General features: G+C 43.1%; 4 protein-coding genes across 6 annotated transcripts; 2 read left to right on the forward strand and 2 right to left on the reverse strand.

The window, feature by feature from the left end:
- Positions 1-470: 470 nt before the first annotated feature.
- map3k7cl (map3k7 C-terminal like) lies at positions 471-4,773 on the forward strand. 2 transcript variants are annotated; one of them, XM_077591420.1, is made up of 5 exons: positions 471-564; positions 1,086-1,167; positions 2,351-2,409; positions 2,648-2,763; positions 4,202-4,773. In XM_077591420.1, exons 2-5 carry the CDS (start codon positions 1,092-1,094, stop codon positions 4,365-4,367), a joined length of 417 nt encoding a protein of 138 aa, XP_077447546.1. In that variant the 5' UTR covers positions 471-564; positions 1,086-1,091; the 3' UTR covers positions 4,368-4,773. The 2 variants fall into 2 exon arrangements, with proteins under 2 accessions (XP_077447546.1, XP_077447547.1); XM_077591421.1 differs by having other exon boundaries at positions 486-1,167.
- Positions 4,774-5,658: 885 nt separating this feature from the next.
- Positions 5,659-11,064, forward strand: bach1b (BTB and CNC homology 1, basic leucine zipper transcription factor 1 b). Its single transcript, XM_077593112.1, has 5 exons — positions 5,659-5,767; positions 5,844-6,053; positions 6,938-8,839; positions 9,236-9,442; positions 9,505-11,064. Exons 2-5 carry the CDS (start codon positions 5,844-5,846, stop codon positions 9,721-9,723), a joined length of 2,538 nt encoding a protein of 845 aa, XP_077449238.1. The 5' UTR covers positions 5,659-5,767; the 3' UTR covers positions 9,724-11,064.
- On the reverse strand, positions 9,800-13,938 carry rab38b (RAB38b, member of RAS oncogene family). Of its 2 annotated transcripts, none has more exons than XM_077593111.1 (3): positions 13,565-13,938; positions 11,175-11,452; positions 9,800-10,901 (listed from the first exon to the last, which is right to left on the reverse strand). In XM_077593111.1, the coding sequence occupies exons 1-3, from the start codon at positions 13,881-13,883 to the stop codon at positions 10,743-10,745; spliced, it is 756 nt and encodes a 251-aa protein (XP_077449237.1). In that variant the 5' UTR covers positions 13,884-13,938; the 3' UTR covers positions 9,800-10,742. The 2 variants fall into 2 exon arrangements, with proteins under 2 accessions (XP_077449237.1, XP_077449236.1); XM_077593110.1 differs by having other exon boundaries at positions 11,175-11,455.
- Positions 13,939-15,001: 1,063 nt separating this feature from the next.
- On the reverse strand, positions 15,002-25,969 carry grm5a (glutamate receptor, metabotropic 5a). Its single transcript, XM_077592503.1, has 18 exons — positions 25,816-25,969; positions 24,231-24,491; positions 24,031-24,164; positions 23,533-23,797; positions 23,358-23,472; positions 22,561-22,810; positions 20,810-21,045; positions 20,619-20,740; positions 19,891-20,015; positions 19,660-19,828; positions 19,240-19,366; positions 19,036-19,153; positions 18,301-18,487; positions 17,877-18,035; positions 17,008-17,133; positions 16,761-16,943; positions 16,525-16,694; positions 15,002-16,181 (listed from the first exon to the last, which is right to left on the reverse strand). The coding sequence occupies exons 2-18, from the start codon at positions 24,435-24,437 to the stop codon at positions 15,662-15,664; spliced, it is 3,213 nt and encodes a 1,070-aa protein (XP_077448629.1). The 5' UTR covers positions 24,438-24,491; positions 25,816-25,969; the 3' UTR covers positions 15,002-15,661.
- Between the last annotated feature and the right edge of the window lie 562 nt (positions 25,970-26,531).

Raw genomic sequence — 26,531 nt, forward strand, 5'->3', positions numbered from 1 at the left:
CATTCGCGGGTGCAAGGGCTGAAGGGTGATTAGCTGTGGTGACCCCTTACGGGACACGCCGAATGTGTCGTATACATAGTAGTAGCGCCTTAAAGTGGCACATAGCACCACCCGTAGGCCTGGAGTAGCACCATCATAAATGTGATGCAATTTTGAACTGAATATCATTACATAGTTTGCATAATGAAGCAGCCCGGAGTGACCCATGATATTAATGACACCCATCTTGATGTCTTGTCGTCACTTTCGGCTATTTTAACGTGCGTGTTTTGGGGTCAAGACATGTCGTGTCATGAGACACTTTATTGTGAAAGGGGAGGTTGGGGGGCGGAGGGCACATTCGTAATCCTTTTTGTGCAGATTCCATGTGGATGGGAGTGCATCTAGACGAGACCCCGAAGAGAACGGAGTGAAGGGGAAGGGGGAAGGAGGGGGAGGCGGTGGTGGGGGGTTGCAGGGGGGGGCACGCCACAAGCAGACCGAAATCTTAGGAAACACATTGGACTGGACCTACCTGATTACATTTGTGGGTTTCCTTTGGGTGGGGGCGGGGGTCTGCTTCAGGTGAGCACTTTGCTTTGTTAGGAATGCATGCAAGTGATGTCATCTTTGATTGACAGGTGTCAATGGAAGCAAATGTCTCATTTGTGAAGCGAGTAATGCATTATTGAAACTGTAGTCCATCTTTAATTATTTCTGTGTTAACAGGATGAGTCAGTTGATTCAATCGTTAACGGGCCATCAATCAGTCAAACTACCAGTTAAATTTGTTATTCTATCAGACACTCCACTAACTGGCCTAGTTAGTAAAATGACTAGTCATGCTTTAACATTGACAGAAATTGACTACAAGTCATCAATTAATTTCACTGAACTGCCGAAGCATGATGCATGCCTAGTCAGATACTAGTTAGAACATCACCAGGCAGCGGACAGCCTGAATTGGTGGACAGCCAATGGCAGTATTTCTGTCAGTTTGTTTGTCATTACATTAAATCAGTTTGTCAGTTAGTCAATACAACAGCCAATATATCTGCAAATGTGTGTGTGCTGTTCTGCATCTCAGTCATTGTGACCCGACACAGGGCTAAATGATCACATCAAGCCAAAGAGTGTCTCCCGATTCACCCGAAGTGCGGATCTCCTTCAGCCTCGGCGACTCATCAGGTACACGCCCGCGAACTTGCACGCAGCTGCGGTGCAATTTGGCTGACAAAATGCTGAGAACAACTTATTTCAAGCTGCGTTTGATCATTTAAGTCGACCCAAAGCCCGTCTGCGTCTTCAGCATGTCTGGAAAACACGCCGCGCATTCTGACCACCAAAATGGAGCCCGCGTTCACTCCAGCCATCTGCGTTGCGACAGGTGTCCCGCCCCCACCCGCCACGCTCACACTCGGGTTGGTGGTGTTGTTGCGTCCCACATTGCGGCCCGAGTGTTCTTGTTGTTGTTCCGCACACCCGTGTGGCTGATTTTAGAAGGTTGCGTCACGTTGCCTCTGGGGATTGTCATGGCATGTTCAGCATGACTTCACGTACTCACCGCCTGTTCGATTCCCTTCGTGCGGCTGCAAACACCGGACACCTCATTAGGCAGAAGCCCACTCAGTGAGATGGGTCTGTCTGTGGCGTGCAAAAGGGTATGCATAGAAGTAAAGCGTGGTTGTAGCGTTGCACCGATACTAGTATCAATAACCATAGATAGGGTATATAATTAGGATCGTGGGGGGTGCTAAAGTCTATCCCAGCTAACTACGGGGAGCAGGTGGAAACCATTCATGCACACACTGATACCTAGGGGCAACTAGTGTTCGACCAGCCTACCCTGCATGTTTTTGGGATGTGGGAGAAAACCGGAGTAAAAGGAGAGAACCCATGCAAGCCCATGGAGAACACATCCATTCCTTCTGCTGTGAATTTAAATGACTTTATCACTAGTGGACATCTTAACCTCAACCATGCCCGTCTTGTAATTCATGTCCCAGTCTTGGAGGCCCCTGACAGATACACTCAAACTAAACAGTTGCTTAGGACACCATCAGTATTTAGATTTATCTTCATGTTCGACTAAAATGTACAGAGCCATAGACATGACAGGAATTGAAAAAAAATAGCTTGTGCATGCGAGCTACTACTTCGAGTAAATAAATTAGTACACACAAAGTACTTACTACTTCATGTGCAGGAAATGGGTACGTCAAACTCACAAAGTACGGGACACTGTATGGGACGCAAGGGCAAAGACATTGAGTGCACCTTTACTGATGTTAATTTTTTATATTCCTGTCATGTCTGGGTTGCCGTAAAAATGTCATCTGACTCCATGTGTTTTTTTTTCCTCGTTGGGAAGACACGCAAGATGGTGACAACTACACTCAGACTTTCCCAGATCTTGAACAGCAACTTCAGGTATGGCAGGCAGGACACTGAAGAACTTGTTGAAATTTAAATGTTTTTTCTTGAAAATTTTAAAAAAGTAAACAAAACAATGGTGTCAGAAAATGTCAGCAGTGGATTGTTTGATTATTTATATTTAAATTACCAGAACAAATAAGCTTTTAAAACCAAACCTGACCATTATGGCAATTATAAGTATTTCCATTGACTTTTTATCATTATAACTTTAAAAAAATGATTTTATTTTTAGCCTGTGCTGCCACGCTTGTCCCTGAAGGATAGTGTGCACGTGTACAAGGAACACTGCAGGATGGCAGGAGAATTCTGCCAAGTCAAGCACGACATCGCCGCCCTGGAGGAACGCAAGTGAGTTTTAAATAATCGGTAGCGATTTGTTGCAACGTATTGCCCGACACGCCCCTGTTTCCAGACACACTCCTGTCTTGCGAACTGTAATAAAATATGTCTGAAAAAAATGCGGCCCAATTTCAGATGTATTTTATGACTTGGCCACTAGATGACGGACATTTTTTTTTTTTTCCATGTCAACTTGTGTATTTCCACAACATTAGTGCGCAAAATAGACGCTGTTGAAATTAACAGCTATCAATCAGTCAGACGTAAACAACAGCTCAGCCAAACAATCCGCTCTCATCTTTTAATAGACACTTTATTTACGTCGTCTGCAACCCGACACGGCGCGAGCACCAACGCGCTCATGCGCGCGCATGCACGCACACACATTCAGAAACAATGTCCGTTTCTATATATACTAATCCATGAGTCACAGGCCGCCTCACCCGCAGAGTGTGAATCACAGCTTCGGATGGGAATTTAGCTCGTCCGACTTGTTGGGCATCTCCGCCCCTGCTGTCGGGGCGTCGAAAATTTACCATCGAATTGCCAGCTTTTTGTAGCCAAGCCTTGCTCGTCCTGTTCGTTAACATTGTTTCGCTGCTCTCTTTCACTTGAACTCATTTACTGTCATTGACAGTCCAAATCTATTTCAAATGACATGGCTGGCATTGATGGATCATTTGTCATTGTCGTTGAACAAAATCAAAAGGGTTGGACATCTATCGCTGTCAATAACTGTCAATGATTAAGAAGGACAAGGGAAATTCTGGTTATGTGAATTTTAACGTCACCAAATAGAATCAAAGTTCAAATTTGTTGTCATAGCCTTCCCAATTCTAGTGGATTGGACATCTATCCTGATCAAATGTATTCATTTTCCATACCGCTTATCCCCACAAAGGTCGCGGGGGTCATGTAGCCTATCCTGGCCAACTGTGGGTCGTAGGCGGGGACATCCTGAATTGCTTGCCAGCCAATCAGGGCAGGGTACACTGAGACAAACAACCCTTCACACATGGGGACAATTTAATGTTCTCAACCAGCCTGACATGGATGTTTTTTGGAATTTGGGTAGAAACTGTAGTACCCGGAGAAAACCCACGCAACCACAGAGAGAACACAGGAGTTTGGAACCCACCAGGATTCGATCTCGGAACTGTGATGCAGCAGATGTGCTAACCAGTCGACCATGGTGATGACCACATGATCAAATATGGCTGGTCATTTTTCATATTTCTTAATAAAATGTCCATTGTAGAAATTTAAAAACGTGACATAGTAGAGCTCAGTTTTGGATTTGGTGCCCAAAGGTCAATGCAAAGGTGATCAATCAGCGTGATTAAATCTCGAAGCTATCTATGACTATCAATGAACAGAGTGATTCTTATCACTGCGATCACCGACAGCGACTTAAGCGCGACGTGGCTAATTTCACGGCTGTCTACAGGTGTCAGCTGCTAGCAGAGCTAGTGGAGGACCAGAAAGCGTCGACGGAGATCTCCCGCCTGGAGGACGAGTTTCGCCGTCTGTCGGAGGAAAACCGCACGCTGGTGACGAAGCACGGCGAGCGGTCGCGGCAACTACAGCGACTACGCCGACCTGATTCGTCATGACTGGAAATGAACACATTTTGTTTGGTTCAACAACCCTCACACAAAACAGACATTATCGTCATTTCTGCGATGATGGCGACCATCTTTGTGGGGGCGGAGTTTAGCATGCGCCGAGGCTGTCTGAGGTGCTGACATGCGGTCCAAATGGAGTTCGAGGTTGCTTTCCGGTAGATTAAAAAAAAGTTTGATTCAGGCCCAGTTTATGTGCGATATGAGTACATTGCACTTGACAAATTATGTTTTTTTTAACTAAGTCGTAATGGGCAGCCTCTCATTTGGGAGTTCTCTTACACAGGAAGGAAGACATCACGATTGGTCGCCCAGTGAAGTGATTGGAAGCGTTGATGTATGCAAGCCCAAACACACAAGAGCAATCTCTGAATAAAGCCAACTTTATTCCACCATGCGCACGCTTATACTCTGTTTTTACTGGAAAGAGGAAGTTGATTTCAAACAGTCACCTGATTGGTCACTGGGGTGTTCACCGCACTTCTGCTTTTGGAAACACAATGTAATGATTCATACCATGTGTATTGTTCAGTTTTTTAGGTACACGTGCAGAAAAATATTCTTTATACATTTCAACGACATTTACAACCTGACCGATAAAAAAAAGATGATGTTTGTTGTCTTGCCGTTTTGTAAATTATGAGAATTTGCTGGAAAACCATTTAAGGAGGGTGCATTGATATTTTTTTAATTCAAATTCCAAAATTTGGCTAGGTAACATTTGGATGTTATATTTAGTTTACAACCAATGCGTACCAAATTAGACAAGAAATAACATTAAAAGTAGTCAAGTGTAAAAATTTACCCCGTAAACCATTGATTCCATTATTAAACAATGACATCTTTTAAAAAAAAATATATGGATTTGCGGCAGGAGCATATAGACAACCTATTGGGATATAAATTATTGAGATACATTACCATATCAACGATATTGTTCCGCTCATACCTAGAGTTTAACCAGTCTACCATATTTTGGGAATAAGAGAGGAACCCAGCAGTACCCGGAGAAAACCCACGCAAGCCTGTAGAACATTTGCATTTTTGTCTAATTTAAACAGAATGTACTTGTCTTTAATCATCCTTATTGATATTTTTATAATCATTGAAGTGTATTGATAATATTATATCCAATTGTTTGTCTTTTCAGGAAGTGTTGTCGGCGGTAGGGAGGGCGGTGATGTGTACGACGGGAAAACGCTTGCTCATCTTTTATCAGCATGAGTCAGCGCTGTCGCAACACACACACGCGCACGCACACACGCGCACACACACGCGCGCACGCGTGCGCTCACCCCTGCACACTTTGACAGATGGGTGTGTGACGCTCGCTCAAAGCTTGTTTCCAAGTCGTCCAAATCGCCAAAGAACTCCGACGAGGCTTCGCACAGGTAAACTTTTCGCACGATCTTCATCATGTGGCTCCTTTCTGAAAGTTTTCCTGACGTCAAATGTCGTTTTACGTAGATGCCCTCGTACACTTACGCGTGCGCGGCGCACTCGGGGCGCGTGCTTGAGCGCCTGGACGAACTCCGCCTGCGTGGCCTGCTCTGTGACGTCACCGTACAGGTAGACGGTCGCCGTTTCCACGCCCACCGAGCCGTGCTTGCGTCTTGCAGCGACTACTTCGCCGTCAGGCTCCACCGCCACGACGATGACGTAATACTACCACCTGAGGTGAGAGCTGCTTGACGGTGACGTCAACATAATGTCCTCAGTGCGCTCACTGAGCCTTTTTATTAGGTACCCCTTCAAAATGTATATATTTGCATTTGGGGTTGTAGTGGGCTTTCCTAATGAAAGCCATGTATTTATGTGTCAATATAACCTTACTCAGTGTCACTGACGATAGTAGACGTCCAATCATGTCTCTTGAAAACTTCAAATCAAATCAATCAATCAATCAATTTTCAAAAATCAAAAATTCAATAAAAATCTTTACATTCATTCATCACTTGAAGACGACCAATCTTTCTGAACATTGCAAAAGTATCGATACAGTTATTTATTTGCTGACAGGTCACCAGAAATTAATTCGTGAATTAGATTTTCTCTCACTACTTTTGACAGTGTATATATAAATTGATTCATTTTCTGAACCGCTCGTCCTCACAAGGGTCGCAAGGGGGTGCTGGAACCTATCCCAGCTGACTTCAGCTGAGGCAGAAGAGACCCTGAATCGATGTCCAGTCAATCACAGGGCACTAGGAGACAAATGACAACCAATCACGCTCACACTTATACCAATTTAGAGTGTTCAACCAGCCTATCATGCATGTTTTTTGGAAGGTGGGAAGAAACTGGAGTACCTGGAAAAAAAACAACGCAAGCCCATATCCATTTGAAGTGTAAAGATTGGCAGCTGCCACCCTTCCAGCTCAAACAGATTGGACACTTAGCAATAAATGCATTTATACGTTCATTCGCTGAGCCAGGCTCCATCTTCAAATGGGTTGGACGTCTACTAGTAATAAACTTATTTCCAGACAAGGAGATGAACAAAACAATAAAAGTATAAACTACATACAAAAAACATAAAATTGCATTTTCCTGTCTCCAAGGTAACCGCAGGTGGGTTTGAGCCCCTTCTCACGTTCGCCTATACGTCTGAGCTGCTCTTTGGTAAACATGACATCCTGGAAATCCGCCAGGCAGCCTCTTCGCTGGGCTTCCGAGACCTAGACCACGGCTGTTTCGACTTCTTGCTCCCTAAATTCAGCTCGGACCTGCCTTCGTTGCCATCACGGAGGAAGAAATGCTGTATAAAGAAAGAAAAGAGTGAAAAGGAGGAAGTGGACGGCAAATCTGTATCGAGGGAAGCAGCTTTGCCTAGCTTTCTGGAAGGAAATGGCAAGAGGACTACTTTCTCATCCGGACCTGCTGGTGTTGCAGGAGGGCCCAAATATCGCAAATTTCAGCTGGCTTGTGGGAAAGAGACACCCCAGAAAAATCCTGAATGTCAGGAGACCTTTGGAGAAGAAAAACAGACACCGGGTATCAAGTTTAACGTTGGTCCCGATCTGGACACTGAAATCGCCAGGCGTGGAGATGCAACTGATCCTCCAGTAACTGTCAACAGCGATTCTGACAGCGTAGACAAATGTTCCAGATCTGAATCAGGGTTCCTAAAAAAGGACACATTCTCAGATGACGAAGAACATCCACGGAGAAGGATCTCTGATGGTCCCAAGTTAGTACGAGTTACTAAGCAAAAAGCTGAAGGTCACAAAGATCTTGATCGGCTTCCGGGAAAAGGAAGAGAAGACAGTGAACCAGGGATAAGGTTCTCTGGTGGTCCCGAGCTGGTTGCAGGTGCCACGTGCAAAGATAAGGATCCTGGAATCCTAAGAGAAGGCCAGAGTGAAGAAGAAATCTCAGCAAATTGTGGTGTTGAAGATCATAGGTCTGTCTGTTCAGCTCAGAAACCTATCGTAGAAGACCGAGACAAAGGACCTGAAACTATTTTTTGTGTTGGTCCTGCTCCAGAATTTAATGCAAGTCAAAAATGCAAGGATGTTGATAGTGGTCTAGGGTCTAATTCTATCCCCTCATATCAAGAACAACGTTCAAGGATGAGGTTCCCTGTTAATACAAATTTAATTGAAGTTGCCACTCAGAATGCTGAAATTTCCAGAAGCCAGTGCAGAGCGAGGAATCTCAGATGTGACGCAAGCTCCTCTTATCAAAAGCCTCTCACTAAAGATGAAACAATCTTTTCTGGTGATCCCGAGCAAGTTCCAGGTGTCATTTGGAAACATCAAGTTCTGGACTCACCCAAGGATTCGAGACACGGCAACAGTTTTGAGTCTCACCAAAACTTGAAGAAACGAGGAACAGGAATGGTATTGTTTGTTGATCCCGATCTTGTTGCAGGTTCCACTTGGGATGTCAACACCCCTGGAACATCATCGGGATTCAAGAGCACTGACGTGTGTCCTTGGTCCAATTCAGGCACATTTGATGAAGACACCTCAGCAAAAGATGACAAACACAGACCCTGGAAAAACCTCTCCTGCCCCACACAGAAAGTTGAAGGTCTCGGAGGAGGACTATCTGAGGAAGGAGCATGTTTTAGAGGGAATGACATAAGAGACAACCTAGTCACTTATTCGGGTTCTGACGCCGCCCAGTTCCATGAGAACATAACAGAACGAGAAGAAGTGCCAGCAACACGGTTCCCTACTATTCCCGATCTTGTCCCAGGTGTCTCTCTGAAAAGTGAAGCTCTTGGACCAGCTCAGCCGGGCCCTTCTCATCAGAACCGGGTTTCCGTTGACCTCAACGGCCCCTTCCTGGCTCCGGATCAGGACCCAGAACAGGGCACCCCCCTATGGAAGGGAGGCACTTTGTCCGAAAGCGAAGGAGCATCCCAGTCGGGCTTTTCGTCTTTCAACTCGGGTGAGGATGGCGACTCGGAGACTGACGGCGACAGGGATTGGTGCCCTCGAGAACGTGCCAGACAGGTGAGGCTTTGACATATCTACCGTTGGGGCTTCTGCTTCTGGAAAACTTAATAGACTTACAATTGTGGAAAGCCACGGATTTCTGGGAAACTCATTTCAGCATGTTTGAATGGGGTCGTTATGGTGACTTGGTAATTATTGACTTGTGTGTGTGTGTATGTGTGCTAGCGCTCAGAGTCCAGTGTGGGTTTATTGCCTCAGTAACTGAACACATTCCCTGAAATTAACAGTGATAGACATCAACTGGTATTGTGTAATTATGTTTCACTGCCATTGACGGCGATAGATGTCTGCTCCAATATTGACTAGCAGGCTGGCAACGTCAGTCAAAATTGGATTGAACGTCTATCGTCATCAATGGCAGCCAATGACTGAATTAAAACGAGATCTCTGCAGGTGGATCTTCCATTCTCTGTGGATTTCGTGATCCGTATGAACCGCCTAGACCTCCAGAATATGCTGGGTCAACACACGCTGACGCGGCAGCAGCTGGACTTGATCCACGACGTTCGCCGGCGTGGCAAGAACAGACTGGCAGCGCAGCGTTGCCGCAAGAGGAAGCTGGAGTGCATCGCAAACCTGCAGGAGGAAATCGATAAGTTGGTGAGAGCCGGATCAAGCGTTGTTTGTTGGACGTGGCTTACAGAAGCGCGTTGTGTCGTCAGAAGTGCGAGCGTGAGAAGCTGCTGGAGGAGCAGAATCACCTTCGTCACCTGAAGACCAGCACACGCCTCGGCGTCATGGCGCTTAAGCGCCGTGTCTACTACAGTGAAGGCCAAGAGCTCGATCCAAGATGTCCGCTGATATCGTACATGGATGCTCTACCCTTGACGGACACTTCCTCAGGGGCAGACGAGACACAAGAATGGTCGCAGGACATGTAGAGGCATGGACACCTAACAGATTTTAAACTTCTTTTTTTTAATACATTTATTTCTCATCTTGTTTTTATATATTGAACTCCTTCTGCAAAATTGAAGATGACCAGCAGGGATATTTGTACTATTTGGATATGTCAAAGTAGGATTTAACTTTTTGTGTGATTTTCAAGGAAACAAAGAAGCCCAAACATTTGTGGACAAGGTCAAGTAAAAAAAAAGTTTCATGTTAAACAACAGTCTTTTTTTGTTTAAACCCACATTCGTTCATTCGACCCTTTCGGTCAAAATGAGTTGGGCGCATAGTGTCGTCAATGGCATTGAAAGATGAGGGTAGCAGTTACTCAGTCCTCCAAGTTTAAATAAATTGGACGTCAATTATTGGCAGTGGATAGTGGATGCCTGCCCATGATGGTAAAAAAACAAAACAAAGAAAGGAATAATAATTTGGTCACCATAATAAATAATTTGGATGTAAAATTATTGTCAGTGTAACCAATGAGTGACTTTTTCAAGTATAATTTAAAATATAATTACTAATGACATTGCCATTGACAGTAAAATGCAGCATTAGTGCATCAAGTGTTACATTGGCTCTCTCTAGTGGTACATGAAAGAAATAATTTTCCAATAAAATGGTTTAAATGTTAAAAAATAGGTTACAGACTTTCAATTTCAGAACAAAAAAAACAAACAAGTGATTTTGTATAGTTCATCTTTCTATTGATTTTCATTAAAAAACATTTGCATTTTTTCTTTAAAATGGGTTTCTCTGCATTGAGGTCATGATGTATAAAAAGTTCAACTTTATGTGATATGTTTTTGGTAAAATAGCAACTACACACAAACACCTGATTCATGCCGGTGTGTTTTTGTTTGTTTGTTTGTTTGTTGGATTTTCATGCTATAAAAGGGTGAACGCTCCACACAGAGCACCACTCCAATTATTTCAGTTCTGTCAGTAGACAAAATGAGGCAAATAAGTTAACAAAAAAGTGGTGTGCAAAATCAAGTCTTGAAGGTCTTCACTTCAAGCATCCCGAGCATCCGTTGGACTGACGGCATTGTGCGTCCAATCGCGGTGTGACGGTGTCGGAGGCGGCCATTCGTCTCTGGAAGGCGTGTTCTCTCGCCATGATTTGCTTCACCAGGAAGTTTGCCGCTTCGTCGATGTTCACGTTGTCCTGCGACAGCCAGTTTCAAATTTTAAATAATAGCACACATGATATTCTTGATAGTCAAAATATTGATAATCATTTTTTTGCTTTCAATATTTCAATTGTAGAAGAAGAATTCGTAAGTAGAGGTACTACTGTACACAAATAAATACTTTTGTAATTTTCTCAATTGTTTGTGTTTCTCTCATCTTTTATGCAAAATTGGGACACTTAGATCTTTTTTTTTAGTTGATTGGACATCTGTCATGGCCAATTGGTTTGGAAAAAATGATTTGGAACCTTAGCAGAGGTCTCAAAGATGCCGGCGAATCCGTGCTCCCTGCAGAATTGCTCTATCTTGAGTCCGCCATTGGCGAGCGTTCGTCCCTGCTCGCACTTGTTGGCCAGTAGAATGGTGGCGACTCCACGGCCGTCGCCCGACGTCAATTTGGAGTCCAGGTCCTCTTTCCACCTGAGCACCGCCTCGAAGGTGCTTGGACGCGTCACGTCGAAGACGATCATGGCGCCTGTGGCCTCGCGGTAGTACACTCGCGTCATGTTGCCGAAACGTTCCTGGCCTGCTGGACATGACATTCAGGCAGCAAATCAGGTCATTTTCCATTTTTTTTAAACTTAAAACAACATTTTCAATTCATGTTTTTTTAAAAAATAATACACAAATGTACATGTAACACATCAAAAAGCTCCGTAGGAATAAAAAAAAGTTGAATTAATTAATTGAATTATTATAATGAATTAAGACGTTTAAATTAAAGTCAATTGAAATTTTAAACAAGTCCGAAACAAATCCATATTACCTTAAAAATTCAAAATGATATCTAAAAAAAATCTTGTCTTGTAAAAATGGAAAATGTTAACAAAATGCAAAGAAAGTGTTTCCATTCCACTCACGACACGCAATGGACACCATTGTTGTAATACTGCTGAGACTTTAAGATGTGGGCAGCACATTCCTGCACTGCACACAAGCCACGCTTGTTGACACTAAGTGACTATTTGGACAAAATTTGTGAGAGCAGTTTCTAGCTGTCGTCGGGACTTTTCCCATCTGCCACACAAACCACCGAGCGGCTGAATCACCGACTGCCGTGCGACAGGATGTGTGGCCTGCACTTCCTCTTTTTTGGACCAAAAATAAATGTCAGCACCCATCAGACTGTTTGCCCCCCCTGCATGTGCCTGTACTATATTTGTACTATAAATAAACATTCTCTTATACAAAGACTATAATGGTAAAAGTGAGAAAAATGCTGCTCATTGTTGACCTTTTTAGTGACCTTTTTGACTAATGAACTACTTCATTCTTCAGGATTTGAAACATTTTATCTTGATAATGTAACGCTTAACTTTATCGCTTCCCTGCACAAATTAGGATTTAAAAAATGGGATAGGACACTCTAAATTGCTAGATATGAGTGTGACTGTGAATGATTGTTTGTCTCCTTGTGCTCTGCAATTGGCTGGCCACCAATTCAGGGTGTCCCCCGCCTCGTGCCCGAAGGCAGCTGGGATAGACTCCAGCACCCTAGTGAGGATAAAGTTGTTAAGAAAATGAATGAATGAACGATATAATGCAACAATTGTTCATTTAGGCGGCCTCACACGACTGGGTTTTGAGTGTACCTCATTGTGCGAAACGGAGCAGGTCACCTGATGACATGTGCCCAATGCAGACGTCACGCTCCACCCAAGCAAGACAAAGGGTACATTGGATGTGTGTGATATCAATTGTTTCAATTGCATGGACACGTCACTTTCTTTTCCTCTCACAACAACGCTAACAAGCCTCACATGAGCGGAACTGTCTCATGCTATATTACCAATTGTCAACTTGGAAAAAGACCATTTTGTTCCAGTGACCTTACCAATGTTTATCTCATTTTCTTAATCATTCATTTTCTGAACCGCTTATCCTCATAGCGGTTGCGGGGGGTGCTGGAGCCTATTCCAGCTGTCTCCGGGCACCAGGTGGGGGACACCCTGAACTGGTGGCCAGCCAATCACAGTGCACGAGAAGACAATTCACGCTCACACTCACACCTAGGGCCAATTTAGAGTGTTCAACCAGCCTACCATGCATGTTTTTGGAATGTGGGGGGAAACCGGAGCACCCAGAGAAAACCCACGCAAGCCGGGGACAACTCCACACACAGCAGTGTGTCTTTACCTTTCGCAAAATAGCATGAACTACATATATATGTATTGAATATACAAAATATGTATTGTTTTATTTTTAAGTTGATAAAAAATGTGTTTGAAGAAAATAACAGTCATTCCATTGAATGGTTATTCTTAATATTATTTGTCCTAGAGTTATATTATCTCAGAATCAAAATGAAAATAAAAAGAAACATTTGAGGAAGTCAAGAAAAGAACTGTACTTCTTTAACCGGAATTAATCAGACTAGCAGAGTCATTTTAAAAGTATATTAACCCTTTCTAGGGTGGATGACTATTATTTTTTAGGGCAATTTTAAATATCTTAGCATCATAACGTCCAATCCACATTCTTTTGGAAATTGAAACTCAGGTGGAAAATACAGTGGAATTCCCCCACGTGAACGCACCCACATGATAATGTCGCACATTTCCTCTAAGAAAATACATCTAATAATAAAGTTTGTTATAACAACATGTTGGCATCAGTTTGCAGTCGGGGGTGTTCTCACCGGCAATATCCCACAGCTGCAGGCGCACCGTTTCGTCGGCGTCCCACCTCAGCACCTTGAGCGCAAAGTCGACGCCGATGGTGGCCCGGTAGTTGTGCGAGAAGGTCTGGTGCACGTAGCGACGGATGATGGAAGTCTTGCCCACTCCCAAATCGCCGATCACCAGCACCTTGTACAGGTGCTCCTTACCGAGGCCTGCCATGCTCCGTGGCGGCCGTATTCTCTCTCTCTCTCTCTCTGAGCGGACTGGCGCAGGCGCTCGGGGCCGGAGGCAGGGACAGGGACTCCGGACGTCCTGCCCCCGCCTCCTTGTCATCATCTTCTACTAACATCTGCTATTAAGACCAGGGGTGGTGAACAAGTTAGACACAAAGAGCAAAAATTGTGAGAGTCAAAGAGCATCACCACGCAGTGACCTGCCAAAACAGACAGACACACACAAAAACACACAATTCAAATCATAGTATTCACCATAACACTTACTTCACCTTACAAAACATGTGTTCATCTCAAGGTAAGTGTCCAACCTCAACACACACATTAAATGCGACTTAGGGGTTCCTGTGGCAAAGAGCCCTCATTTTGACCAAGCGCCACATGCGGTTTGAGAGCAATAAATTCAATTTGTCCAATTTTAGGTTCATTAGATTTTGACACAATGATCCTATCACACATGACTTACTGCCTAACAAGTGAGTCATCGGTCTGCAAGACAACACTAAATCCAATTGAAACTGTTTATAAGCAAGTTCTGAAAGTATTCGATAAAAACCCCAAAACGTACCATCACTGTCAGATATTTGAAAAACTTGAACTTAAACAAATGCTTGAACTGGGACATTTATGTTAAATATGCTGATGCCACCTCAGTTTAAAAAATCTCCCATCACAAAGTTCCTCCTCCACTGCAAGAATCTTACATATGTATATGTTCATTAACACGAGTACGTTTATGTTTATTAATATATATATACTGTCCTTTTTTTTTAAATAAATCAAATTTAAAAAATAAAAGGCCCTGTTAAGACTTTTAGTTGAGATACTGAAACAATTTTCATCAATATTTTTTGTCATTTGTCATTAATAGTAATAGAAATCAAATCTTAAAGCCCATCCTTGACTTTAAACCCCAGAATAAAAGGTTAATGGTTGCTTGAAACAATAGGTAACTATGTAGAGGACCAAGAGTGCCAGAATTAAATAAAAGAATGCAGTTTTAATCAAATTGCTTCATTTTTTGATATTAATTCATTCCAGTAATTCATTTATGGTTTTATTTGATTTGGCACTCCTCCTTTTTCATACTATATAACCTAATGTAGAACCTTAACTCGAGCTCCAAAGCCTATTTTGAATTTAACTTGAACCCTACTTGACTCCAGACACATTAGATTGTGACAACAACCAAAATAATGAGCATTTGTACAGAACACATCATTCAAATGAACTTAACTTTAATTACACAATGACTAATTACTTACTGTAAACTGTAATGCTTTAAATAAACCAGTTAATAAACAATTTGAAACAAATTACTTTAGAACATGCAAACATTGAACCTGTAAATCTTAAGTTATGTCTTAAGAAAAACGCTAATATGAATAACAAAATTTTACTCACGTTCAATGACAATCTAGGCAAACCAGCATTATTATATATATATATACATATGTATATATATATTTTTAAAACACATCTGTAAAAGAAGCTATTAGTCTATATTCAATTGTATAGAAAAGTCACAAAACAATGAATTATTGAAAATTTCTTACTACACATACACGTAGAAGTTCAAATTCATAACCTTAATAATCAATTTCATAAGCAATCTGCTACACTATCAGTCCTGAGGTGGTTTTTGGTCCACTTGAATCCACGCTGACATTCGCATTACAAATATTTGTAATCTTTTTTTGCTCTTAAGATGCAGTTGAACAAATGTTGATTTTAGAGCTGGTAAAAACGTCTTCAAAATATTATAGTCCATAAAAAAAAGATGTTCTTGCACAAGAACTTAGCAGATATTGGAAAATTGAAAACTAGGAAATGTTTATGAATTCGTTCAATATAGCAATCTATGTGTGTTATCATAGACGCCTACAGAGAGGAGGCGCTTTGGCTGTAGTGTCGCGGCAGCAGCTGCCCGTATTCAGCCTCAGACGCATCGGATAGCGAGCGCGAGGAGCGAGCGTCGAAGCTTTCCTCGGAGCTAACCGACGCATCCCGGAAGGGCGACGGCGGCGTGAGCACGGCGAGCTCCGGATGCTCGTTCGGCTTGCCGCCAACGGGCGCCAGGTTGAAGCTGTTGACCACACAGTTGATTTGCTCACTGACGGTAGCACCCCCTAGGGGGCCTCCCGTCACACCAAGCTCGCCCACGGCTACGCCGCCAATGTCGGGGGGCTGAGCGGGCAAAGATCTGGCGCCATCTTGCAACCAGTGAGACTCGACGTCGGCTGCCACTTGGCTGCCACCCGTTGTGGAGAAAGGCTTGATGATGGCAGTCTGATTGGCTTCTGTGGCCTCCTTCTTCTTGACATGGAAGGTCATCCTCTTCCAAAGGTTGGGTCTATGACTGCGCTCGTTTTGCTCCCAGGCAGCCGACTTCCCGTTGGTGCTGGCAACAAAACTCAAGTTACATTCTCTCTGATGTTGTTCCTACCATCTCTCTATTTGTGTAACTCAGGTGTGCTCAATACATCGATCGCAATCTTCCAGTCGATTGTCAAGGTACTATTGATAGATCGCATGACAGTACCATTTGATCCAGTCTTCTGGTTTCCTTTAGGCCTGAATTATGTCAATTGACGTGCCATATCTTTATTTTGGACATGCATATCGGGCTCTTTTAATGAGCGGATCAGGCTGTCTGTCCAAAAACCTCATCCAATCATGATGCAGGAATAAGAAGTTTAAAACGTACTTCTAACCCTAGCCAACACGTTACGTGAAAGCCTCACCTTATATCGCCCTGCGCGGATGAGCGGCGCCTGAACAGGTTGGCCATGCTGCTGGACGGCTTGCCCGCCTTGGCGGCTTTCTTGGCATCGCCCACGTGCATGCGCACAACTGTGGATGTGGTGAAAGCACTGCGCACGTTTTTCTCCGGCTTGGCCAACATGATGTACACCTGACGGCGTGGAACGTCAAACTTAAACACCCAAGGAAGGAGCGAATGGCCATGGGTGGCGCTTACCTTGGGAACGAACATGCAACAGAGCGCCACGGTGGCGCTGAGGCTGACGCTGAAGCACATGGTGATGATCTTGTAGTTGGAGCCAAAATAGATGGGCACAAAGGCTAGCCAGATGATGCAGGTGGTATACATGGTGAAAGCAATGTACTTGGCCTCGTTGAAATTGGCCGGAACGTTCCGAGTCTTGGTAAAAAGAAAAGCAAAGCAGAGATTAGATGGACAGAATAAAGCGCCAGGCTATTCGTACCTTGAAGGCGTAGAAGGTGCAGCTGAGGATAAGCAGGCTGTTGTAGCCCAACGGTGCCACCACCCCAAGAGTGGTGAGGTTACAGATGAGGTGCACTTCACGTATGCTGGGGTAGTCATGGATCACCTGAAGACCACATTTAAAAGAGGTTATCACAAGTAGAAATCCAATCCAAATGTATTTGATGTTGAGCAATGGCAGTCAGTGAAGTGACACAAAACCTTTGTCAGAGTACAATTTCCCGATACACCGATTCAACTGACGCGTGCGTCGACTTAATGTTCCATATCCATTTTTAATGGCCCCACTGTCTTTTACATTCTAACCTACAAGCACCCAGGAAAAAGCAAAACAAAACCTTGCAAATGCTTTAAAAAGTACAGTATTCTATATATATAACTTTTCATTTTTTTTTAAACCGCACACTATTATTCCCTCTGTCAATGTATAAACCTCCCATTCACTCTTATCAAATGTCATTGATGTACTGTACAGTGCACATGACTCTTCCTAACGTATTGTATCGGTACTGTACATTTTTGTAGGCTAGTATTTACATGTTTTATCAAATGTTTTTGACACTTCCTAACATAACCTAGCAGTACTGTACTTTTTTTGTGGGCCTGTCGGTAAAAAATTTGTACTAGTATTTATTATTACTAAAATTAATAGAGAAAATCTGCGATGCAATGGGGACGCAAAAGTCGAAGTACACCAAATTCCTATGTGACACATTAAAACTGCTCAGTCCATAAAAGACACTTTTCCCACCATTCTTTGAGTCTAAGTAGTGTAACAGGACAGTATAAAAAAATGTCCATGACAATGTTATGCCGCCTCTTCAACATGCTGACAATGATAAAACACACCTCTGGCGGTTCTATGATGAGCAGCGTCACAATGATAGCGAGCTGCAGAAAGATGAGCAAGAAGGCGATGACCAGCTGAGCGCAGGCGGACATGAAGCGAGGCTTCTTAGTGCAGATCTTCTTCTTGCTGCCTGCCAGGATGCGAGCAATGCGATTGGTCTGTGTTCCAAAAAACATAAAGTGCTTATTGAGCGGGTGAGTACAAATATAGAAATACATCCATAGTACATCTGTAAACCCTCTTCTGACTTCCACTACAACATGTACCCTAGCCAGAACAAAACAAACACAAACATTTCTTTCGACCATGTTGCTATCATTTTAAAGGTTAAATCGTAATACTATTACTTTTTATAAATATGCACTATTTTTCTGTTCATCTTTGGAGCTTGCAGAGGACATTGAGACAGGAAACGCTCATCACCTTGGTGACCAACGCGGAGTAGCTCATGGCGGGCGACAGGCCGATGCCGAGTCTCTGCAGGTAGCAGTAGATGAGGTGTGGCTTAGCGATCAGGCTGAAGGTGCATGCGTATCCTAAAAAGATTCCCGCCAGGATGATGTAGCACAACTCGCGACTCGAGGACTTCACCACCGGTGTGTCCCAGAACCTGTCGGAGGCATCGTATGACAGGGAAAGTCATGTGGGCTTGCGTTGGCTAGGTTGTCAATCACCAGATTTCATGCCATAGGCCCAAAAGTCATTCATTTGCCCCAATAGTGAAATTAATTAAAAATCTAGCGCCGTCAATGGCAAAGAGAGCTAAATAAAGCATAGCCAGAAAGGCCATTTCCGAAAAAAAATACAGTTTTTTTACTTTAAAAAAGTAAATAAAAAGGTTTTATTTTTCTCTAACCTTGCCACTTATATATAAATAATACAGTATTAATTTTTAAAACAAGTAAAAAGATGAAAAATAGTTTTATCTGCTATTATGACGCTATAAAAAAATGCATTTTCAGGCCAACAAAGTCTCCCAAAAATTGAATTGACTATGAAAATAGTTGTAAATTGAGTTGTTTAGGAGTTTAATCTTGGCATCTCTAGTTAGAAGACATAATTAGTTCGCCAAAAGAAACCACAACGACGACGTGGCCTGTAAGAAAACTCAGTTTGACAGCCTTACTTATGGTATAAATAAATAATAAACTGAATCACTTGATAAAGACAGCTGTTACAAAGATGGTTGCTAATAAACCCAGGCAAGCGAACACCACAGCGGCAATAGGTTCTGGATCGCCCCAGCGCACAAATTGCACCGGGATGGGTTCGCAACCTATGAAGAGAGAGAAAAAAAAGGTTGTGTTATTTTAATTTTTTTGTAACGCCATACTATGTTGTGATGTTTTGATGTTTTGATACCGTGCAGGTCATCAGTGGGCCACGATCCCAACGTGCAGGCGCGACACGTGTACTCGTCGAACACAAACTCGTTGTCCTTGCATGCTGTGCACGTCCAACAGCAGCTCACTTCGCCTTTGCGGATAACCTGTCAACATGTTGAAATATCCAAATGATCAGTAAAGATGTGTGGACAATAGTGATTGGTCTCAAATTTCTCCATCCCCCCTTGTCAGATGTCATTCTGCATCTTGATTTTCTGAGTCATCTCAGTCTCATCTATTTAGACTGGGAGGACCGAATGAATGAATTACTGGCCAAAATGAATTGGTGGCCTATCGTCATCAATGGCGTTTGAGAGTAGAAGAATCATTTACTACACGAGTGCTCTCTGCGTGTCCCTTTAATGAAGTGAAATACTTTTCTCTCTCAAGTTTTTACCTTGATCTGGGCTTTCTGACAGGGATCAGAGCAGACGGAGCGTATGACGTCACTGTCGTTGTTCCAGATCTCCTCGTCGTTCATGCGCAGGCCGCCCTGGTCCCAGCTGCCCACGTGCACATACGCGTACTCGTCCTCAGCCATTTGTTTGAAGTTCATGATCTCGTACCTGGTATCAATGCACTGTTATCGGAGCGTCGCATGAGTGAAAAGCGTGCTCCTTGTTCTCACCTGCCAGGCGAGTCTCCGTTCTTATCAAAGTGGATGTCTTCTCCCGTCACGCCCGTGAAGTTGGTTTGCATCAGGAAGTCCAAAAGCTGGCGGCCGTCGATGGGCTGCATGGCCTTACACAGACCCTGCACACAGGAAAACACTTTTTGTTTAATCCTTGAAATTTGAACAAAACTAAAATTAAACAAGGCTTCATGCCGGACATTACATCCTTTTGAATGGCGTAACAGTTGTATTGTGAGTTTTGTACAAAAGTAACTAAATAATTGAATTGAACTGAATTTAATGCTTTTATTGTCATTATACAAGTATAATGAGATTTAAAGCTTCACCATGAAGTGCACAAATAAACACTAAAAACAACAAATAAATAAATAAATAATAAAAAATAACAATGAATAATCAATAAATAAGTAATAAATAAATGAGCATAGTCACATAAAAAGTAGTCAAAAACATAAATAGGTAGGAAAGGGCACAAATAACAACAACAAACAAAAAAACAAACAGACAAATAATCAATAAATAATCAAAACCAATTAATAAATAAATAAGTAGTCAACATAGATACGGAGATAAGTGCAAACCTTGTGCTGTCAGAACCTAAATACAAAGTAATAATATTTAAATGATTTCCTATATGGTTTGACTATGGTAATAAGACCAGGACTGGCCATAAGGACCGAGTGGAAATTTCCACTTAGGCTGGTTGAATACTTGGCCTGTACCTTAAATCCCGGGCAGAGGTCTTGTTGCATGGCATGCAGTCCGTACGCCAAGGAGTAGATGGCATTAATAACAAAGCCCATTTTTGTGTCCTGGGCATACTGGTGGCGCAGTGACTCTCTCCCTGCACAGAAGGCGCTCTCTTAAAATCCACTCTACTGCCACTTACCGGCAAATAGAGAACCTATCTCACAGCTGCACGTGCGGTTGTAAGTGGTACTTTCTTGGAGGACACCCCTCAGCTTGCACTGGAAGCGATGCTGCCAGAATTCGGCGAACCAAGGGTTCCTCAGGTTGGTGTCGGGCTTCAGCTGCAGGTAGTAGTCGTCAAACCACGTGACGTAGGCCGACTTGAGCTTGATGGTGATGCCGCCTGAGGCCTCGCGTTCTAAACCGTCTGTCACGTCGTAGCGATCTGCCCAGCCGTCGCTGAACAGGAAAAAAAACACAAAATGAGAAACCAATTTGTAATGAATACACTTGATTCGTTCATTTTCTGAACTCCTTATCCTCACAAGGGTCCCGAGGGGTGCTGGTGCCTATTCCAGCCAACTATGGCCACCGGGTTGGGCACACCCTGAATTGGTGGCCAGCTAAAACCAGAGCACAGCTAGACGGACAGCCATTGTTGATGATGATGATTGATGACGATGATGATAAACTGTGTGGAACAAAAAACTGCACCTCCAGGAGCGCTTTGCCACCCCTTTATTCTAACCCTAACAACAAAGTATAGATCGTGGGAGGTTGGCTCATTGAAAAGTAGATCATGGAGCAAAAAAGTATTAGACATTAAACATAGGGTCATCAACAGATTAGATGTCAGTTCAGGATTTTGGATTAAATTTAAGTTTTGACAACAGTGTTAAAAGTAAATAGTGTTTCATATTGAGACTATGGAAAATTTCAGTCAAGTGTACTCCTGAAAGTGGAAGGTGGTTTCCTATTTTGGTCCATTTGAACACTGGATCATGTTTGTTCCTCTGCAGTAAAAGTGGCTGCTCGGAAAAGATCTGCTTCAAAGTTACCTGTGTTGAGCAATGAGTGGGTATGTGTGTAGGCGGTCTAGGAACAGGCAGCGGTGTGCTATCTGCCCCGAGCGGAGCGCTTGTGTGTGTGTGGGGGTTTTAGTTTTTCAGGAGTGATTCAGAGTAGAAGAGTTAGAGCCCCGTGTACATTTCCACATGAACGCATAGCCTCTCAGAGGATGTGTTCGAAAATGGACTCCCACACCAGGCTTTTGTAATTTGAGAACACCTCGTAGACTTTTTACATGTTGAAAGGGGGGGCGCACGTGCACAGGTGCAATAAAGCGACGTCCGGCGGCACTGATGAGAAAATTTGGTTTGTTTATTTGGCTCTACTCCCAGGATGGTCTTGATGTGTTGTTGGCTAGTTTCAGTCAGCTCTCAATGGGCGCTTTATTCCAGACGCCTCCAATAAGATTTCAAAGGTCAATTTGATAAAAAAAATTCTCGAAATATGTGAAATCTATGGCGATGAAACATAAATATTCATTCCGCACACACGAGCACATTGGTCAGAGCGGCGTGTTTTGTGGTATGTAGTTCAAGGTTACTATACATGTTTCGTCTCCAGCCTCTGCAGCCCACATGTGCGTCTCTTAATGAGCAGAAGCATTTATAGAACGTGGGGCAACCTTAAAATAAAACACCTTCTTGGGAGACGCGACCAATCCTGCGGCTCCGTCAACCCCCTCGCTCAGTGCTTATTCCTCCGCCCACGAGCAGAACCCCCCCCCCCCATCATCACCACCTCATCGTCCCTTCTATCCACTCCTCCGCAGCCTGATAGCCAACTCTTGAACACACTTGGAAAAAGCGCAAGAGCGTAAAGGACGGTACCTTTGGTTTCCATAGCGACGATGAAGGATGGGTGATGGGATGTACATAGGATGAGAAGGAGCCGAGGTCCCGGTCTCACCTCCCTAACAGTAGGAACTCGCCCACCAGATGCTGGCGGCGCATGGCAGATAGGATGCCTCGCACCGTCATGCCCTCGCAAAAGCAGGCAACCACGCGGGCTTTAGGAAGGTGGCCCCGCAGTTTGTGCAAGAGCAGGTCAAAGGCACGCTCGCCGGCGTTGCTGTAGATCTTGTCTGAGTGTGCGATACAGAGGCCCTCTTTGGCCGCCATGTCCTTGAAGGCCTCCATGCCGCTCTCTCCATAGTTACCTGGAGATAGAAAGGGTTTCATGCCAGAAAGTTGACATTTATGAACAAAGAAAAACAAAGCAAAAGAACATTAATTCGATTTTAAGCATTTCAAACTGACAGACAAAGAATTGATTGATTAGTTTGTAGTTTACTTTTAATTGCAGATGAGCAAAAAAAGAATTTGAATGCTTTTTTGTTATATATATATATGTGTGTGTATATATATATATATATATATATATATATATATATATATATATATTTATATATATATATATATATATATATATATATATATATATATATATATATATATATATATATATATATATATATATATACACATATACACATATGAACATATACATACTCTACTAGACCAATCCATTTTAACTGGAATATTCACTTTCCCCTCCCAGTCAAAATGGATTGGATATCTAGGACGGCCAATGTAGCCATTGAATTCAATGAGTGCCCCCTTAGAGGTTAAACTTATTTTAAGCTACAGTCCTTTTTTTTCTTTCTGCCTCCTTGAAAAAATGGAAAACCCATACTGTGGCCTTACCCTCAGTGTGTATAGCAGACACATAGCTCCAGTTATACCTCTTGACAATGTCCACCATGGCTCTGGCCTGCTGCATGTCTGACGGCACCACTCTCATGAAGTACTTAAACAAGCTCTGCAAGAATCAGAGCCGTGTTGGCTGTGTTCGAACGGGTTATTTGGAAGTGTCGTTCACCTTGTCACTGAGAGTCATGCTGGTGGCCGAGTAAGCAATCTGCGGGATGTTGAAGAGCTGAAGAAGGTTCTGCACCTGGATGGCCACCGAACTGGACCCCGGCCCAATGAGGCCCACAATGGGCTTCTTGCTCTGTGGCGCCGGCGTTGTGCCGTGAGGTGCGGTGCACCTGGCCTGGCTCTCCTCCTCCTCGCTGGACACGAGCGTGTCCCGGATAAACTCAATGCTCTGCTCCAGGGCTACGGCAGAGTGCCAGCACGAATCCCTGTGGAGATATACAAATGTGTACCTCAGGGGTCTATCCTAAACCGGTTCCCATTCATTCTCTATACTGTATTTATAGAGATGTGTCAGCATGAACAAGAACAAAAAAAGGCTCTCTAACTGGTTTGCTGTTATTGATACGCAATAGAATGGCTAAAGCAACCTGATGATGCAGTGGTTTACTCACCTGACCTGCGGCTTGGAAAATGAATGAATGCCATGGAGAGGACATACCTGATCTCACAACCCAGAGTGATATTGGGAAGGATGTTGGGGTCAGCGTTGATCCGATCCAGCGTGTGTATCATGGCCTCCACCCTCTGGATCCCATATTGCTCTCGCACTGACCCGCACTTCCTCTCGTGCACCTGAGAGGGGACCCCGCAAAAAAATGACATCACAGGTAACGCTCCCAATGAATCGACATCTCCTACCTTGTCCGCAGGCGGTTGGTGATGGACGGAAAACAGGGCCCCGATAATAATGTCGCCCGGAATGCGAGCCAGCACCCGTCTCTCATTGTTCTGGGCGCCGACCCCCAGCCGATTCCTCGGACCCAGTCGGCTTAGCTCCGCCCCCAGCAGGATGATCCCGGCCAGCATCCAAGCCATCCCGGGTTTCCTCCTCACGCCCGCCACCATATCCTTAGAGGCGACGTGCACATGGGTGCCGCTCGCTGTTGCTATTTAAGTGTTCTTGCGGAGAAACAGCATCGTGAATTTGCATGTGAGGAGAATTTTGATATATTCTACGGAAACCAATGTCGTGCTGCTGCTTTCCATGGTGCTGAAGCTTCACGAAATGAAACGGGCGTGTGGCCAACAAAGCCTCGTGGGTGGCCAATACACACAATGCTTGCTTTTCATCTGCACTGTGAAGCTTAGGTTTTTGTCCCTCTTTCTTCTTAGTTGTTTTAAGCCCAAGACCATATATACCTAGCAATTACCATACAAATTTAAAGTATGGACTTAAAACTTCATTGTATATTTATAACCCTTCAATTTTGAATAATTAAAAAAACATATAGAACTGACTGCGTAGGCCATAATATTCAAATGTTGATTCCAAATGTGGCCTACATGACCCAAATACTCAATTATCATGCTTTTTTTTTCATTGTTAAACATTACTATGAATGCATGAATACATCATGAATTGATCAAATGTTGATGAAATGAAAATGTAAAAAGTAAAACCCTGACTATGGCCCCCAAATTACAATAAATATATATTTTTTCTACTTTTTTAAAAAAATGAATAATATTGAATGCTCATCTCTCAGTGCTGTTGATGAAACTGGATGTCTGTTTCATTTTCACCCCACCATGTAAAAATGAATTGGACATCTGGTGCAGTCAATGGCAGCCAAGTTCAGTGACACCTCTATTTTTTTTACATATAATGCAACTAAATTATTGTACAATGAACAATGAATTTTTTTGCCTTGCAATTTTCTCTTGTTTGAAAACATTTCTGATATCAGGGTGTAAAATAAGACTATGTCCATTATTCCCAGCTAATGAACACATCAATCCTAATGACTACTGTGGTCTAGAAATAAGCATGTATTAGAAATGCTCTTAGATAACTTTGGAACTTGTCCATTTTTGTCTTTAAATAGCCTTTCAGACCTGCCAATGAATCACTGGGGATGAACTATGAAGATGACTACTGCATATTTGAACAAGAGCATGCTGGTTCAAGTCCAGCTTGCTTCTTGTCTGTGAGCGGATTTAGACAAACGTGTTTCTGATTTTCACAAAGGTAGCAAAATAATGAACATTGACTATTGTTATTCTTAAATGATGTTTTTAAAACCACGTTGGTCAACTTTGCTTCATCTATATATGCAGAGGATAACGCAGGATAAATAAACTAGTGAGCCTTCTTCTGCAATGGCTGACCCAGCCTTGTAAAAGTGACATTTGATAGAAAAAAAAACATTTTAATCTACAGTTGTGAATTCAAAAGAGCTACTCTGAAAGCAGAAATGCACACTCAAACTTTCTTTCAGCCTACCTGACGTCTTTTGGCATTCTTGATGGATGGAGTCCATTCAAATCCCAAATTGTGAGGATTTTAAACACGGATTTATCATCTAGTTTTTTTTACATCGTGTTAAGTGAGAACATCACTACTATCATCAGCTTCAGCAGCAGCAAATCCAAAAACCCTGCTGCTTCGCTCCTCCGCTTTCATCGATCTCCTCCCACTCACGGAGGAGACACAGGGGATGCTGGAGGGGGGGTGTGCAGCTCGAGAGAACAGTGGTCGCATTTGCTTGCAAAGCCAACCTAATGAAAACAAATATTTATTATCCGTCAGCACATGGTGTGAAGATCAAAGCTGATATATATATATATATATATATATATATATATATATATATATATATATATATATATATATATATATATATATTCATTTTCTTACAAGGGCTGCAGGGGGTGCTTGAACCGATCCCAGCCATTAACGTTCACACGCGTACCTAGTGTTCAACCAGCTTACCAATCATCTTTTTGGTAGCACCCAGAGAAAACCCACACATGCAAACTCCACACAGTGACGACTGACCTGGGATTGAATCCTCGACCCCAGAACTGTGAGACCCATGTGCGAACCACTCGTCCACCTATATACAGTGGTGGTTATACTTGTAAAGAACATAATGTCTTGAGTTTCCAGTTATTTCTACAACATGTTTTTTTCTCTGATTGGAACAGATATTTCTTTGT

Source organism: Stigmatopora argus, chromosome 22 (genome assembly GCF_051989625.1).
Source record: "Stigmatopora argus isolate UIUO_Sarg chromosome 22, RoL_Sarg_1.0, whole genome shotgun sequence".
Lineage (NCBI taxonomy): Eukaryota > Metazoa > Chordata > Actinopteri > Syngnathiformes > Syngnathidae > Stigmatopora > Stigmatopora argus.

Bases quoted from the DNA above. Each gene is read 5' to 3' on its own strand.
- bach1b (XM_077593112.1), top strand. From the start codon at position 5,844: ATGCCCTCGTACACTTACGCGTGCGCGGCGCACTCGGGGCGCGTGCTT. The intron at 6,054-6,937 runs GTGAGAGCTGCT...CCTGTCTCCAAG, and splicing joins ACGTAATACTACCACCTGAG to GTAACCGCAGGTGGGTTTGA. The intron at 9,443-9,504 runs GTGAGAGCCGGA...TTGTGTCGTCAG, and splicing joins AGGAGGAAATCGATAAGTTG to AAGTGCGAGCGTGAGAAGCT.
- map3k7cl (XM_077591420.1), top strand. From the start codon at position 1,092: ATGATCACATCAAGCCAAAGAGTGTCTCCCGATTCACCCGAAGTGCGG. The intron at 1,168-2,350 runs GTACACGCCCGC...CTCGTTGGGAAG, and splicing joins CAGCCTCGGCGACTCATCAG to ACACGCAAGATGGTGACAAC. The intron at 2,410-2,647 runs GTATGGCAGGCA...TTTTATTTTTAG, and splicing joins ATCTTGAACAGCAACTTCAG to CCTGTGCTGCCACGCTTGTC.
- rab38b (XM_077593110.1), bottom strand. From the start codon at position 13,883: ATGATGACAAGGAGGCGGGGGCAGGACGTCCGGAGTCCCTGTCCCTGC. The intron at 11,456-13,564 runs GTGAGAACACCC...TGTCATGTCCAG, and splicing joins GCAGCTGTGGGATATTGCCG to CAGGCCAGGAACGTTTCGGC. The intron at 10,902-11,174 runs GTTCCAAATCAT...TGGCTGTCGCAG, and splicing joins TCTTTGAGACCTCTGCTAAG to GACAACGTGAACATCGACGA.
- grm5a (XM_077592503.1), bottom strand. From the start codon at position 24,437: ATGGTGGCGGGCGTGAGGAGGAAACCCGGGATGGCTTGGATGCTGGCC. The intron at 18,488-19,035 runs GTGATTCAGTTT...TGCCTCCGACAG, and splicing joins GTAACAGCTGTCTTTATCAA to GTTCTGGGACACACCGGTGG. The intron at 16,944-17,007 runs GTACGAATAGCC...CTTTTTACCAAG, and splicing joins GCACCTTCTACGCCTTCAAG to ACTCGGAACGTTCCGGCCAA.